This window comes from Nannobrachium achirus (assembly GCF_963921795.1).
Source record: "Nannobrachium achirus genome assembly, chromosome: 11".
Lineage (NCBI taxonomy): Eukaryota > Metazoa > Chordata > Actinopteri > Myctophiformes > Myctophidae > Nannobrachium > Nannobrachium achirus.
This window is the reverse complement of record NC_137820.1, coordinates 12,302,925-12,316,399: the sequence shown is the minus strand read 5'-3', so window position 1 is coordinate 12,316,399 and position 13,475 is coordinate 12,302,925. Positions and strand designations below refer to the sequence as shown.

General features: G+C 39.8%; 1 protein-coding gene across 2 annotated transcripts; it reads left to right on the top strand.

Annotated features, from left to right (window-relative positions):
* The first annotated feature begins 276 nt into the window (after window positions 1-276).
* arpin (actin related protein 2/3 complex inhibitor) lies at window positions 277-6,963 on the top strand. 2 transcript variants are annotated; one of them, XM_080736674.1, is made up of 6 exons: window positions 277-408; window positions 628-703; window positions 1,465-1,597; window positions 2,172-2,378; window positions 4,516-4,676; window positions 5,053-6,963. In XM_080736674.1, the coding sequence occupies exons 1-6, from the start codon at window positions 317-319 to the stop codon at window positions 5,059-5,061; spliced, it is 678 nt and encodes a 225-aa protein (XP_080592800.1). In that variant the 5' UTR covers window positions 277-316; the 3' UTR covers window positions 5,062-6,963. The 2 variants fall into 2 exon arrangements, with proteins under 2 accessions (XP_080592800.1, XP_080592799.1); XM_080736673.1 differs by having other exon boundaries at window positions 1,462-1,597.
* The last annotated feature ends 6,512 nt before the right edge of the window (window positions 6,964-13,475 follow it).

Here is a 13,475-nt window from a genome sequence, read left to right as displayed (position 1 = left end):
GAACAAAAAATAATTGCAACACAGCATAAAACAATGTGTGACATGTTTTCTTTTATATTCCTGAGCTGAGTGTTTTATAAAGGTCTCTATTGTTCAGAATTATTTTTTGTTCATGAGTTGTCCCAGCCGAAGCTCATAGAAGCTAATGTTATTCACCGAACCTCCGGTGCCACTTCCGCCACCCAAAGTGTCATGGCGGATGGCCATGGAGCCTAAAATGACGTCGGTGTCCATTCCTTCATTGATCTTCCTTGTCAGGAACCAGGAAGTATTTCGTGCAGTTGGCTTTGGCTTAAAAACCAAAACACTGCACAAAATGAGCCGAATTTATCATAACACGTCGTTACAAAACAAGCCAGTACACAATGAGAAAATAAACGGTGTTTGGTCTCCCTCCGCATATGAAAGGTAGAGTGGCAGACAGTGTATATTCTGATCACAGTGTTGGTTGTAAACCTTTACAGTCTAATGTGGTTGACTTTTTTTTACTACCTCTTGGCGAATTTATTATGGAAACGAGCACTTTCGACCGGGCGTCTTGTGTGATCTTTATAGCATCATTGTCGTACCACTACTGTACTAAACTGTTAATAAACTATTATTCAATCAAACTCTTCCTCCTGCCAGTGGACCAGGCGTTCTTCTAGAAGGGAAACTGCTGGATGTTTCCAGACATACTATTAACGATATCGGCAATCAGAAGGTAATGTTAGCCTGCTGTGTAGTTTATAACTCATTTGTGGTTTATTCAAATGCATTCATAACATCGAGTTTTGCTCCAGTGGCGTCAGTTCAGAAAAAGCTAAGGTATGGCAACACCAGTAAGCAACAGGCACAGTGAAAAGTACAGTTTATTATTTCCCCCTGTAACCAAGCAGTGGCGTCAGTTCAGAAAAGGCTAAGGTATGGCAACACGACTGATGTCTTGCACGCGTTGCCATACCTTAGCAACAGGCATGATACATTTATTTTAAGAAGTACATTCTATTTTTCCCCCCCGTTTCTACGGTTTCTTGGGCTGGATATGGCAGCCTGGAATGGTTGTTGCAGCTAAACTTGGCATGTTAGTAAATGTGCCACAATTAACAATAATGAATTGCACCTGTGCAGCTGACCTGCGGAACCTGGGAATATACCATTTTGTCAAGATGGGGAGAATATAATTATAATACCTTGTTAAAGTGACCATTTTGTAAAATTTAAAATTTTACATTTGTAGTTTACTGTAATTTAACAACATAATAAACAGAACAAATAGACAAAGAAACATTCATGGATTTATATTTAAAAGTAACTTTTATTTTCCCCCCTGGATCCAGGGTATGGCAGCTGCATACCCCTGCCATACCCAATTTTGCTCAGTTGAAGTCTCACTTTTTTTTTATTGAAAATAAACAATACTGTGACGTTACCAGAACTTATAGCACCAAACCAATGTTATTGTTTTGCTGTTGATGCCAGCAGGTCCGCTTCTATGTGCTGTACATCAAACCTAGACGGATCCATCAGCGGAAATTCGATGCCAGTGGAAAGGAGATTGAACCAAATTTCAGTGACACCAAGAAGGTTAACACTGGCTACCTCATGTCCTCCTTCAGTGAGTTACTGCTGTGAGGGGTGAGGGGGGGTCTGACACATAGATGGTCTGACATCTAACTAAGCAGCGGCGTCAGTTCAGAAAAAGCTAAGGTATGGCAATATGACGGGTTAGGGTTAGGGTGCAAGACGACCAGTCATGTTGCCATACCTTAGCAACAGGCACGATTACAGTACATTTTACTATTTTCCCCTGTAGCCAAGATATGGCAGCTGCCATAGCTTGCCATACCCAATTGACGCCTCTGTAACTAAGTTTAAGTGTTTTGATTAATATTTTCATGGTAGATTTATGTAATTTTAATTAATTTTACAGTAAATGCACTACCTGAATTGATTTCGATCTGACCTGTAGGCTACTATAGTCCCTGGAGGCATTGAAAAACTCATGTAGACCTCCCATTAACATGGAATCTGTAACTCTTAACCATAAATGTACCACCACCAGTAAATATCAAAACTACAATACTTTGCAGCTCAACGTAAACCTTACAGTGGTCCTCACTAGCACACTGTACATGAGTTATAAAGGTGTGAATTTGTGTTTATCTTATTCTGCTATCTGCTTCATACAGAGGTGGAGGCTAAAGGGGAGTCAGACCACCTTACAGAGGAGCAGTTGTCAGCAACGGTGAACAAGGTGGAGCTAGTGGCAATAACGGACAAACACAGGCCGAGCGGTGCCATGGCCTTCTGGTACCCAGAGTCAGAGATGGACAAGACGGAGTTGGAGACTGGACAGGATGTCCGTCTGAAAACAAGAGGAAATAGCCCTTTCATCTGTGAGCTTTGGTTACAATCAACTCTTTTTTTGATAGTACAAAGTACTATTATTTATTACCAACAATGACTTCTATGCTTTCCTTTTTTTCCCACAGTTTTGTTTATTTGAAATTCAGGGCATACAGTAAACCAAGACTTGTTCGTATATTATGAGAACCAATCACAAAAAAAGATATTCATATAAATGCCAAAGATAACAGTATAGCAATAGGGCAAAAACAAAACAAAACGAAAAAAAAAGAAAAGAAAAAAAAGGCAATAATAAAAGTAACAAGTTATGATGGAATTTAAAGTACCATTCAGCGGAGTGACATTTAATGATCATATGCCCTGATTCGAGTTCAATCAACAAACAGGCAAATAGAACAGATGAAAAATGTATAAAATGATTAACAACAACACACGAGACAGATAAACTTGAAAAAACAAGACAAGACATGGCTTGGTCGCCCCACACCGCAATATATGTGATAAACAAGCAGTGCACCCACACATAGTTCCCCATAATAAGTAAACTAGGAAGAGCCAGCTGCATCCGAGATTGTGTCCCACTTTGACAGGAGATGTAGAAATGTATTAGTCTGTTGAGGTGGGATGTTCGCGAACAAATCGAGTCTTTTGAACGGCTCTTTGAAATGAACGATGGGATCCGGTTCGCAGTAGGGAGCCGTTCATTTAGTAAATTAACAGTTGTGGAATAAGTACGAAACATTCTTTACTTATGTAAACGTGTCAATACTGCAACGTGGAAATACTCTGCCACAAGAAGAAGTTTGGAATTAAAATAGTAAAAGTACAAAAGTATCGGTATCAAAATGCACTTAAAATACAAATAGTAGAAAATAGTCATTATGCATTTCACAGTTTTTCAAATGTGGAAAATGTAGCCTATATAGCTGAAATGTATAGGGTTGAAGTGAATTTGTAATTATAATGAAAATCTACAAAGTAACTAGTAACTAACTAGAATGAGCCAGTCTTTTGAACAGCTCTTTGAAAGGAACGGATCCCAGAGATCCGGCTCACTTCAAAGAGCCATAAATCCCATCTCTATTAGTCTGAGACAGTCTGAAACCGTAAGTTGTTTACCAGTCTAAGGAAGGGATCCCAGGTTTTCTCAAACTTAGACACCGACCCCCTCAAAGTACCTCTTATTTTTTCTCATTTAATAAAGTGGAGTGTATCCCTAATCCAATGAGGATGGGATGCGGGGGCGACTTCTATGCTTTAAACAGAAATTGAGTTTCTGCACTCAAGTGTACTCTACTCATACGTCAACATTACTTTGATTTGTCACAAAACGTAGCCTGGCTTCAGCCTTCAGCCCCTAAATTGTTAATCGTGACGAGTGACGACATTGAAGGCTTCACCGGAAAACAAATGAAACAAAATGAAAATGCAGGCTGAGTGTCAGTCCACACAAAACCAGTACTTACCATAATTGGAGAGTATAAGTTTGTTTGTAGAAGCCAAGTATTCCTCTATCTCACTGTATAGACTAGATGGCATTGTGGCAAGATGGTTAGGAATTGCTGCCTAGTCAAAAGTGTTGCCTGAGTTCAGGGCCGTGCTGGCCATTGGGAAAAGCGGGACAACTCCCGAATGGCTGGTTCATTCCCGGCCGGCCCAGGCCGGCCATTAGGAAAAGAATACAAATAAAATGTCGGCCTTCGTTCCATTTTGGGGGCTGGGCGGCCAACAAAGTAAATCGTCACTGTCGGGCAGAAACCTCGTTTCTCCAAGTTTCAAATTTGCGAGGCGTTGTGTGCTTGTAGATCGGCTGTTTTCACTAGTTTAAATCATTTTTTAAATGATAAATACAAAACAAACTGTTTTGGACATACAAGGTTTCCACCCAACGACGACAAAATATAACTCATGTAATTGGCCCACTGGCTTGTCAGCAGCAGCGCTATAGAGAGAGGTATCTCTTTATAGCACGCAATGAGGGCCTCTCCAACTCTTTTTTCCCGGGCTGAATCAGGGGCCCAGCACGTCCCTGCCTGAGTTCCAAGATCAGTGTTGTCCAGTTCTGTCAAAGTGCCCCAGAGCAAAGACACCTAAACCATATGTTCAGAATACAGTATAAAATGATGTATAATCATCCTCACAAATGACTGTGTTCTCTGCTTCCAGTCTCCTTGGCAAAAGTGGATGGGGGAACAGTGACCAAGTGTAATTTTGCTGGAGATGAGAAGGCTGGAGCATCATGGACAGACAAGGTTATGGCCAACAAAGGAGAAGCTGGCAACTTGCAGAAACCTGGAGAAGGCGAGGGAGCAGAAGAGGACGAATGGGTAACGACAACTCTAACTCAAAGATAAACAACATTTTAATAAACGTTCTGTACCACATAACATTTCAAATTAATCGCCCGGGTGCTTAATTCGCAAAATTGATTTGAACCAGCGTATGTTTGCGATACTTTATTTATGTCCATTTGAATGGCCGTCGATGTGCAAAACGGTATCAGACAAATATATGGTGGAAATATATACCAGATTTTACAAAAGAAAAATCATAATTTAAATTAGACTATTTGTATAGACACAATGTCATCGATCATTGCTTGTGATATGAGATTGATTATGTCCTTACTTGGGTGGGGGTTAATATTATACATAAGAAGACTGATTAGTGCAGTATGTTTATTCGTTTTCTAATGTCTTCCAGGATGATTGAGGGTGTAAAACGGCTACAGCTGTCTACCAAACAGCCTGAAGGTTTGGCCCGGCCTGTCTATCTTGGGCGATGGACTCATGCCTTTATTCCAGTACTGTCTATACTAGCGTCATTGTTTATATGGGACTGAAGCCTTGTATGCTTTGATCTATCTCCAGTGTTCCCACGGTCATGAAATTCCTGGAAATATTTTGAAATTAAAACAAATATTTTTCAAGTACTGGAAAAGTTTTGGAATTGATCAAGGGTCCTGGAAGGTCCTGGAAAAAAATAACTATGCATTGTCTTTCGTTATTGATTTTGTTAATACTGAAATGACAAATTAAACATTGGTCAAATTGTCAAATATTAAGAGGCAGAAATTGTGAAAATAGCAGATCTACATACTCACAACGCCTCGCAACGCAAGGCTTTGTGAGCATGTAGATCGGCTATTTTCACAATAAAATCGTGTTATACAAAATTCCTCAACTCTCTTCAAATATGATTATTTCGGGGGTCATGGCCTGAAAAGGTTGTGAACCACTGGCATACACTACCAAGTCTTTGGGCATTGCGCATAGGAGTAAGCGACTCGTTATTGAGCTGAATTATTGTTATATAGTCCTGGAAATCGGGTTAAATATTCTGGAAAAGTTTTGGAAATTAATTGGTAAAGATGTGTGGGAAACCCTGTATCTCTCTTTTGGAATTGATCCCTATACATGATAACTTGGACTTCATCTCTATCTCTGGTCTTTCTAACTTCTGCGCCGCTAGGGGGCAATATGTAACAATCTTTGTAGATCAGGGGTCAGCAACCTTTTTGAGTGCCATGTTTATATTTTCTAGATAGTCAGTGTGCCATGTCAACATACATTTTAATGACTCGCCATCAAACATTCAGACATTTTGATTGGCAGGACATAATAATAATAATAATCCACCTATCTCCCCGAATTCCTCCCCTGTCAAAGTTCAGAGTCTTAATGAATATAGAATTATATGCAGGATGTAATATGCTGTGAATTAGGTGACTTCATTTAATTGACCATAAAACACCTCACTTCTGCCAGTGTGCCAGTGATCACCCTCCCCTGTGCCAATGTTGGCACCCGTGCCTAAGGTTGCCTACCCCTGTTCTAGATTGACAGACTTGTACTTGAGGTCACATGATCACAGACTGCCACTGGCTGGTCAAGCGGACTCTAATCACAGCTGTGCGTATTTCAGTCGAAGCTGCTTTGCCCCTTGAGCGTGCACACACCCAGTAATGTTTGTAAACAAGGAACCCGTCTGTGTGTCTCCTAGTTGCTATGCATGTGTACCAGGAAGACGATATAAAACTTGTAAATAGATATTCTTGTCATCAGCAGGCTAGTCCCTGAGAAAATATGCCACGGCTGTGTTCATCAGAGACAAAGACCAGAACTGGCCTTTATTATATAAGTTTTTATATTTTTATCTTTGCCATTTTTGCAGCTTGAGACCACACACAATTATGGTTTGGAACACTCCTGAGAGTATTCCAATGTATTGAACCATTAAGGCCGCGCTCACACATGTGCGTCACGCATCATCATCTTATCGTCTGAGAATGGCCACTGGGAACGCCGTACTAATGCATTGTCAATGGAAGGTTGTTTGGTTTTTTGTCGTTGCCGTGTCTCTAGCTCAACCGCAGCCTGTACACTCTTGAAGAGACACGGCAACGACAAAACACCAAACAACCTTGCATTGAGAATGCATTAGTACGGCGCCCCCAGTGGCCATTCTCAGACGATAAGATGATGATGCGTGACGCAGATGTCTGTACGGCGCCTAACAATCCTTGCTCTTACTGCAGGGTGCACACATACTGACACTTTAAGGGTAATACAATATTTGTGTATGCATCATGACTTGTATTTCAGGAAATCATATAGACTGTATTATTAGTAGTAATATAACACATTTAACAAACGTTTTATTACAAATAAAAAATAAACATTACATTGCTTCTTTATTATCATATACAACATACTTGATTGTTTTCGATATCAAAATGGGTGTGTGTTTGTGGGTGGGGTGGGTGTTATCAAACCTGAGCATGTTCAGTCCTTTGATAAATGACTATAATAGTTCAAGCAGCATAATAGTTGTTGACTCTCAGTTTTGAAATTGGCATAATATAATAATTACCTACATTATCCCACAGGGGAAATTACGTTTCAACTTAAAGGGCCAGTTCACCTCTGGGACAACCAGATCTTATTTTATTGTTGTTTGGGACAAGATCAACACAATCAAGTTATTTTTTGTGTTAATTCAGCATGAATGATGATGCATTTTGCATCATATGAGTCATCATGCTGCATCATATGATGCAAAATGCATCATCATTCATGCTGAAATACTAAAATACCTCAAAACACAGATTGAACACAGAAAATAACTCAGGATTGTGTTGATCTTGTCCCAAACAACAATAAAATAAGATCTGGTTGTCCCAGAGGTGAACTGGCCCTTTAATGGACAACTTTAGTTTTTTACAACAAGGGTTCATATTTTAGATTGTAATTAAAGAATATAAAAGATGAGTGTTAAATTGATTTCATTTACTTCTTTTTATTGTTTTAGAGATTCTTATTTCAGTGGTTGGGGCATGCGTACAAGTGGCTAAATATGTCATTTTACACAGAATAAGCCCATTCCCAAGATACAACACAACCTTTCATGGTTGGATGTGACTGTAAATGGGCTAGAAGTGTTACTGTAAACAGTAATAAAGAAACTGCTGGCTTATTGTGTCTAAAAAGACATATTTAGCCACTTGTACGCATGCCCCCATGCCTACGCATGCCCGACATTTCATCACAGTAAACGCGATAAAACAATAGAACGAAGCAAATGAAAACATTTGAACACTCACTTTTTTCTTTTCTCTAATTACAATCTAAAATATGAACCCTTGTTGTAAAAAAAAGAAAAAGTTGTCCTTTAACCCAGCTGAGTGCTGCCCACAAGGAGCGCGTAGCCAGACAACTATTCCACAATCTCCGAATGCTATATAGAGTCTGGAACGGCAGCTCCCGAACGGCGAGTATCGGAAGTAGCCGCTGCTGCACTGAACTGTAGTCCCACTAGAAACATAACAGAAACACAATAGCTCAGACAAAGTCATTCGAGCGGCTGATGTTTAAGAAAACGTTTTAAAACATCATGGAGGAAAGATCAACAACACCAGAGAAAGATGAAATAACGCCCCCAGAAATATTGAAAGGAGACATACCGCTTCCAGTAGGACATGTTATTGCTATTGCACCAAGGGAGCGGTTGCATCACATCCGCTCATTCTGTTTGCCAGACTGTATGCCGGGAGCATTTGCCCAAATCGCGGAGGCTGGCCTCGCAAGACTAGGGGTTAGGTGTCTTGCTCATGGACACTTCGACACATAGTTGGAGCTGGAATCGTACCTGGGACCTCCGGAGTCCTAGGTATGGACACTAACCATTCAGCCATGGCTGCGTTTTGGCGTCAGCCAAACGCTAGTTCAGCATTTGGGTAGTTTGCAGTGCTATTTCGCCAATAGCCACTAAAGGAGATATCCACTAGTTACAGTGGCTAGTTGATAAGTTTCATTAAAAAAAAAAAGAATCTTGAGTTAATGTTAAAATAAATACCTGAATTTATGAATAGTGAATGATATCTGATAAAACTAGTTTTCAAAAATAATATACTTTGTGCTAATAATGTTGCTGGAAGAATAATGCTATTGAGTTTGCTATGGTTCTGTATTAGGCGTGTCAGTGGACTGCTGAGTAGGTACTAGGTAGTCTTTGATGCACATTTGAGTAAATAGATAAGTAAACAGTCCACTTAAGTTTCACAAGTTTGCCATTATAGTAAATCGATCATTCTCTCTGGAATGCCAGTGTCTTTCATGACACTGTGGATTTTCTCATCTCAAAAAGGAGTATTTTTCGACTTTTTTGTTTAAAAAAAGGAAAGAAAAAAAGTTGCACACAGGCTCCCTAAAACATCCGATTCTGGGTTTAGCAAGGCAGATGGCATAGGGATTCTTGAAGAAGATGCGTGTTCTTGTTCGATTTCATTTGTTTCTGTAGCAGCCAGCGCATAATTGTATAATGCAAATTTATGTTTAAAGCCATTCATATTTGCTTCATCAGTGCCTTAATTTCATAGCAGTTGATTCTCCTGAGATTTTATATTTGGCCAAAGTCAATTCCAGAAGGTACTCTTCTTTCTTCTACGAGGCGACTTCATTTCTGAACCATTCCAGGACCGTCTGCTTGTTCTCCTTGACCCACAGGATGTTGTTCTGTGTTCGTTCGATGGAGTTGTCCATATACCTGCTGTCTGTGAGATTAGCTTCCTTCTGGAACTGCTTCAGCTACAGGGACAAATAAATACACACTACTGTTAAACCATTTAGGCCTAGGATTATTTAATGCTTTAACTATTGAAAAATAGCAGATATACAAGCTCACAGCACGGCACTCGCCATGCTGTGAGCTGGTCTTTGAATATATCTTTTTAAAAGCTCAAATATTTGCTTCTGGGTGGTCCCTGGAACAACATATTTTTAGATAGGGGTCCGCGGCCAAATACATGTAACTTTGGGGGTCCTTGACATGAAAAAGTTTGAGAACCACTGATTTAGAAGAAGGATTTAGAAAACCTTTTATAAAATCGGGTCAAAAATATTCAAAAACTTGCACAAATGTTGTACGTATAGTGTGTGCCAGCGGCTACATCATTGTAGTCCTTAGCAGCCATTTCTTGGGTCAAAACACAAGTGTTTCAATTGTTTGATTGCTTTACTCCAATCAGAACACCTGTGTAAGGCTGCGTTTACCCAAGAAATGGCCGCTCTTATAACTACATTTGGCACACCCTATTTGGCCGTGGAACCTCCATCTCAAAATATATTTAGGAAACCCCAGAAGCAAAGATGGAGTTGTGTTCACTTTAAAAAAAATATATATTATCCAAACCTTTCACAAATCTTCACAAAAATAAACAAATTAGCAGTAGGCCTACAGTATAAAACAATGGTTAAAGTGGTGACACAGATTCCATTACAAAAGTAACGGAAGGTTTAGCAGCTAATGTTCATTCATGTTTCCTTGCCTTTTTCTCTTACATGAGGAACGTGTGAGATAGAAGGAACTTCATTTTATGTCAGTGCAAATTCATAATATCATTCAAATATTATATACTGTAATTACCTCATTAAGTTCAAATTCTGTAGAAAATCTTTCTGCTATGTCGTCAACCAGGCAGCCAAGGCATCTCTCCCCTCCACTGGGACAAAAGCAATGACAAGTTAATCATTATTTTATGAGTATTTCAGTCACAAATCCAGATAATTTGATTCTTATGAATTCATTATAAGTAGGCTAAAATAACAAAACAATCTAACAGTACTGCATAATGTTTTCATTACACAATTACGCCGTTTTTCTGCTCGTGACAATGGAATGAATTAATAATGACTTCATATTACTGGAAAAGAACACAGTGTAATGTTACAGTATTTATGCAGCTTTCAAACATAAGAATTATGATCATGGGATGTGTGTATTTATACTGTATAATGTACATGTGCATCACTACAGATGTCCTTTATGTCAGAAGTTCTTTTATATCAAAGAACAGCATAAATAACTAGAAGCAGTGCTCTTCCGAGCACAGGTCTCCGCCAGGTCAGGTAGATTAGTGTGGTGGTGCTATAATAGGCCAATGTGAAAAGGAGCAATGGAAAAAAGTTGTACATAAGTCAGCCTCCTGGTGGCGCTATAAAAGGCAGATGAGAAAAATGCAGGGCAAAGGCTTTTCATTTGCCTCTAGGGAATGTGCATACAAAGTTTTACACTGATCGGTTAGGTTATGGGTAAAAACACGAATTGTCCTGTTATAGCACCACTATGAGGCTGATTTGAAAATGTTTAAGTGGCTTCATTTCACCGAAATTGCATGCTGTGTTCATTCATGATTTGAAGTATTTTGTTCAAAATGGACCAATCCTGCAAACTTTGGAAGCCAATCCTAGCCAATCAGGATGGTATATGGAAAATCGGACAGATCCATGTTGATCACATGACTGTAGAGATACTGTGTACCGATGTGTGTGATCTTTGGACACAATCTGTAAGTGTACTGTCAAAAAATTTGTTTTACAAAAATCTGCCTCATGGCTAGAACAGGCCCATGTGATAAATGTGGGGCAGAGCTTCTGAATTGGCATCCAGGGAGTGTGTGTGCACAGTTTGTCCGCGACCGGGCCAACAACGCCAGATATTAGCTTGTAACGGACGGACACACGGACGGATGGAAGGATGGACGGACGGACAGGGGCGAAAACATAGTCTCGGCCATGCCTTTCGGCCTGGCGGAGATAACGACATAACAAAGGGAATTATGATGGCATCATAGCAACGTGGAACATATTCAGTGTGAGTGTGCAAATAAAGGGCTGTCACAGGGATAGCTCTCTATTTGCAGCCAGGATGGCTGGGGCTTGTTCAAATCATTTTATCTTATCTTACTGTAACCACACTAAAAGAAGATCAACACAATTGTCAAAATAGCAATAAAATGTTGCTGCGTAGATCAGCGTAATAATTCAAAGTTCAGAATGGGACAATGTATTTCAACTTCCTGGTAATAAATGCAACGGGTGAATTTCTTTCTTTTATTAAATAACAAGTGATAAGCACCAATTGGATCGATAGACCTTTGGACCTGATGCTGTCTAGGTTTTCACCAGTCGCGACTTATACAGTCATTTTTATGGCTGCCAGTAGCCAATTCAAGTAATCTGATTAGGATTCTGCTGTTTCATGACTCCACGGAATTAACTGGGAGGCTTTTCCTGTAAATCCTGTTTCATTTTTCATTCAATTATTCATTCATAATTAACTTTTAAGAGGATGGTGAGAAATTACAGTATTTCCCTCTCACTTTCCCCTTGATATCTAAACAACAAATTGTTTCATACTGTATTGTGTTTTCCCCAGCAAAGACTACAGTGGAATGCATAGAAATAAAGTATGTAGCTACAATAAGTATTGAATATTGTTTAGGCTGTCTAATGGTTACTGTACGTATAAACCCGACAGACTAGACCAGTAGCACGCAGGGGCCACAGGCCCTTACCTGTAAGTCATTAGGCCAGGAAAATAATCAGTGTAGATAGTGGATCGCTGAAAACGTGCACTCTTATGTTATTTGTCTAAATGTTCATAGTGGTCCTGTCTTGGTGAACAGTGGTTGGTATCTGCTGAACTAGTCTCTCAAGCCAGACAACTATTCCACAATCTCTGTAAATATCTATGCCAAGCGGTCAAAGAGTTGTCATCTTTCATTATTTCCATTCAAGAAAACATAATAAATATCCAATTTCCATTTCTGCTAAGCAGCAACCTAGATATGCTATGACAAATTTGAGGGAAAAAAAGAGAGAAAACAGTAAGTCATAGTAAGTCATTTACATGACTGCGAAGACGAAACAGACGTGGGAAGAAGGCAGATATCCGTTTGGCAGCGTTGGACCGCTTTAGCGCTTCTGAGTTCTTATGTATGGCAGAAGCAGAGTATGGAGCCAACAGTCTGTCTCGAGAGACTACTACTGAACAAACCTGATATTACCCTCTGTCTGAGGAGTTCTCCCTCCAACATTACAACAAAAAGCCAAATATAAACAGCCTAACTAACTATGACTGAAAACCTCAACAAACACCATTCACAAGATAAAGAAAGGATTACAGCAACCATAATAATTGTCTTCAAGCCTAAATAAATGTAACCTCTTTGAACCCGAGCTGTTCCCAGACACGTCACGTACTGTACGTCTGGAATGAGACAGCCTAAAATGCAGTGCTACCACTGCCATGAATCAGCTACACAGTTATGACTATTGGTTTGTGGGTCACAAGGCGTTCTGTATGATGTATCAAGCTTAAACTGACTTTTTGTGTCACCATTGTGTGAGAAACATGAGGTTACTCTGGCGCACGCACAGTTATATGCTATGCTATGTCCTAAAATTCTGAACTATTGGAATTTGGACCAATGTTTTTAATACTATCTCTGTAATATTCACTGCAAATGACCCCATTCCCCCAAACCATCATCTTTATTGATTCTGCGACCAATAGTGGTCGCCCCATGGCCCACAGATATTTTTTAACAATCCCTACTATCCTACTGTATATCATATCCTAATCCTATCACATCCTATCCTGCTATTTATTAAGGAAAGCTCTGTCTTAACACGTTTGTCTCCTCATTGGGTTGAGCAATTGATCTGAACTTGCACACAGGGATTGACCATTACTTAGGAAGACAGCCACGAACGCCACAGGCTCTGTTTTCACGGTTACCGTCCCAGCTGGTGTGTGGTGTTACTGTAGCTATGGGACTCCACAGT

Bases quoted from the DNA above. Each gene is read 5' to 3' on its own strand.
- arpin (XM_080736673.1), top strand. From the start codon at position 317: ATGAGCCGAATTTATCATAACACGTCGTTACAAAACAAGCCAGTACAC. The intron at 704-1,461 runs GTAATGTTAGCC...TGTTGATGCCAG, and splicing joins ACGATATCGGCAATCAGAAG to CAGGTCCGCTTCTATGTGCT. The intron at 1,598-2,171 runs GTGAGTTACTGC...TGCTTCATACAG, and splicing joins CTACCTCATGTCCTCCTTCA to AGGTGGAGGCTAAAGGGGAG.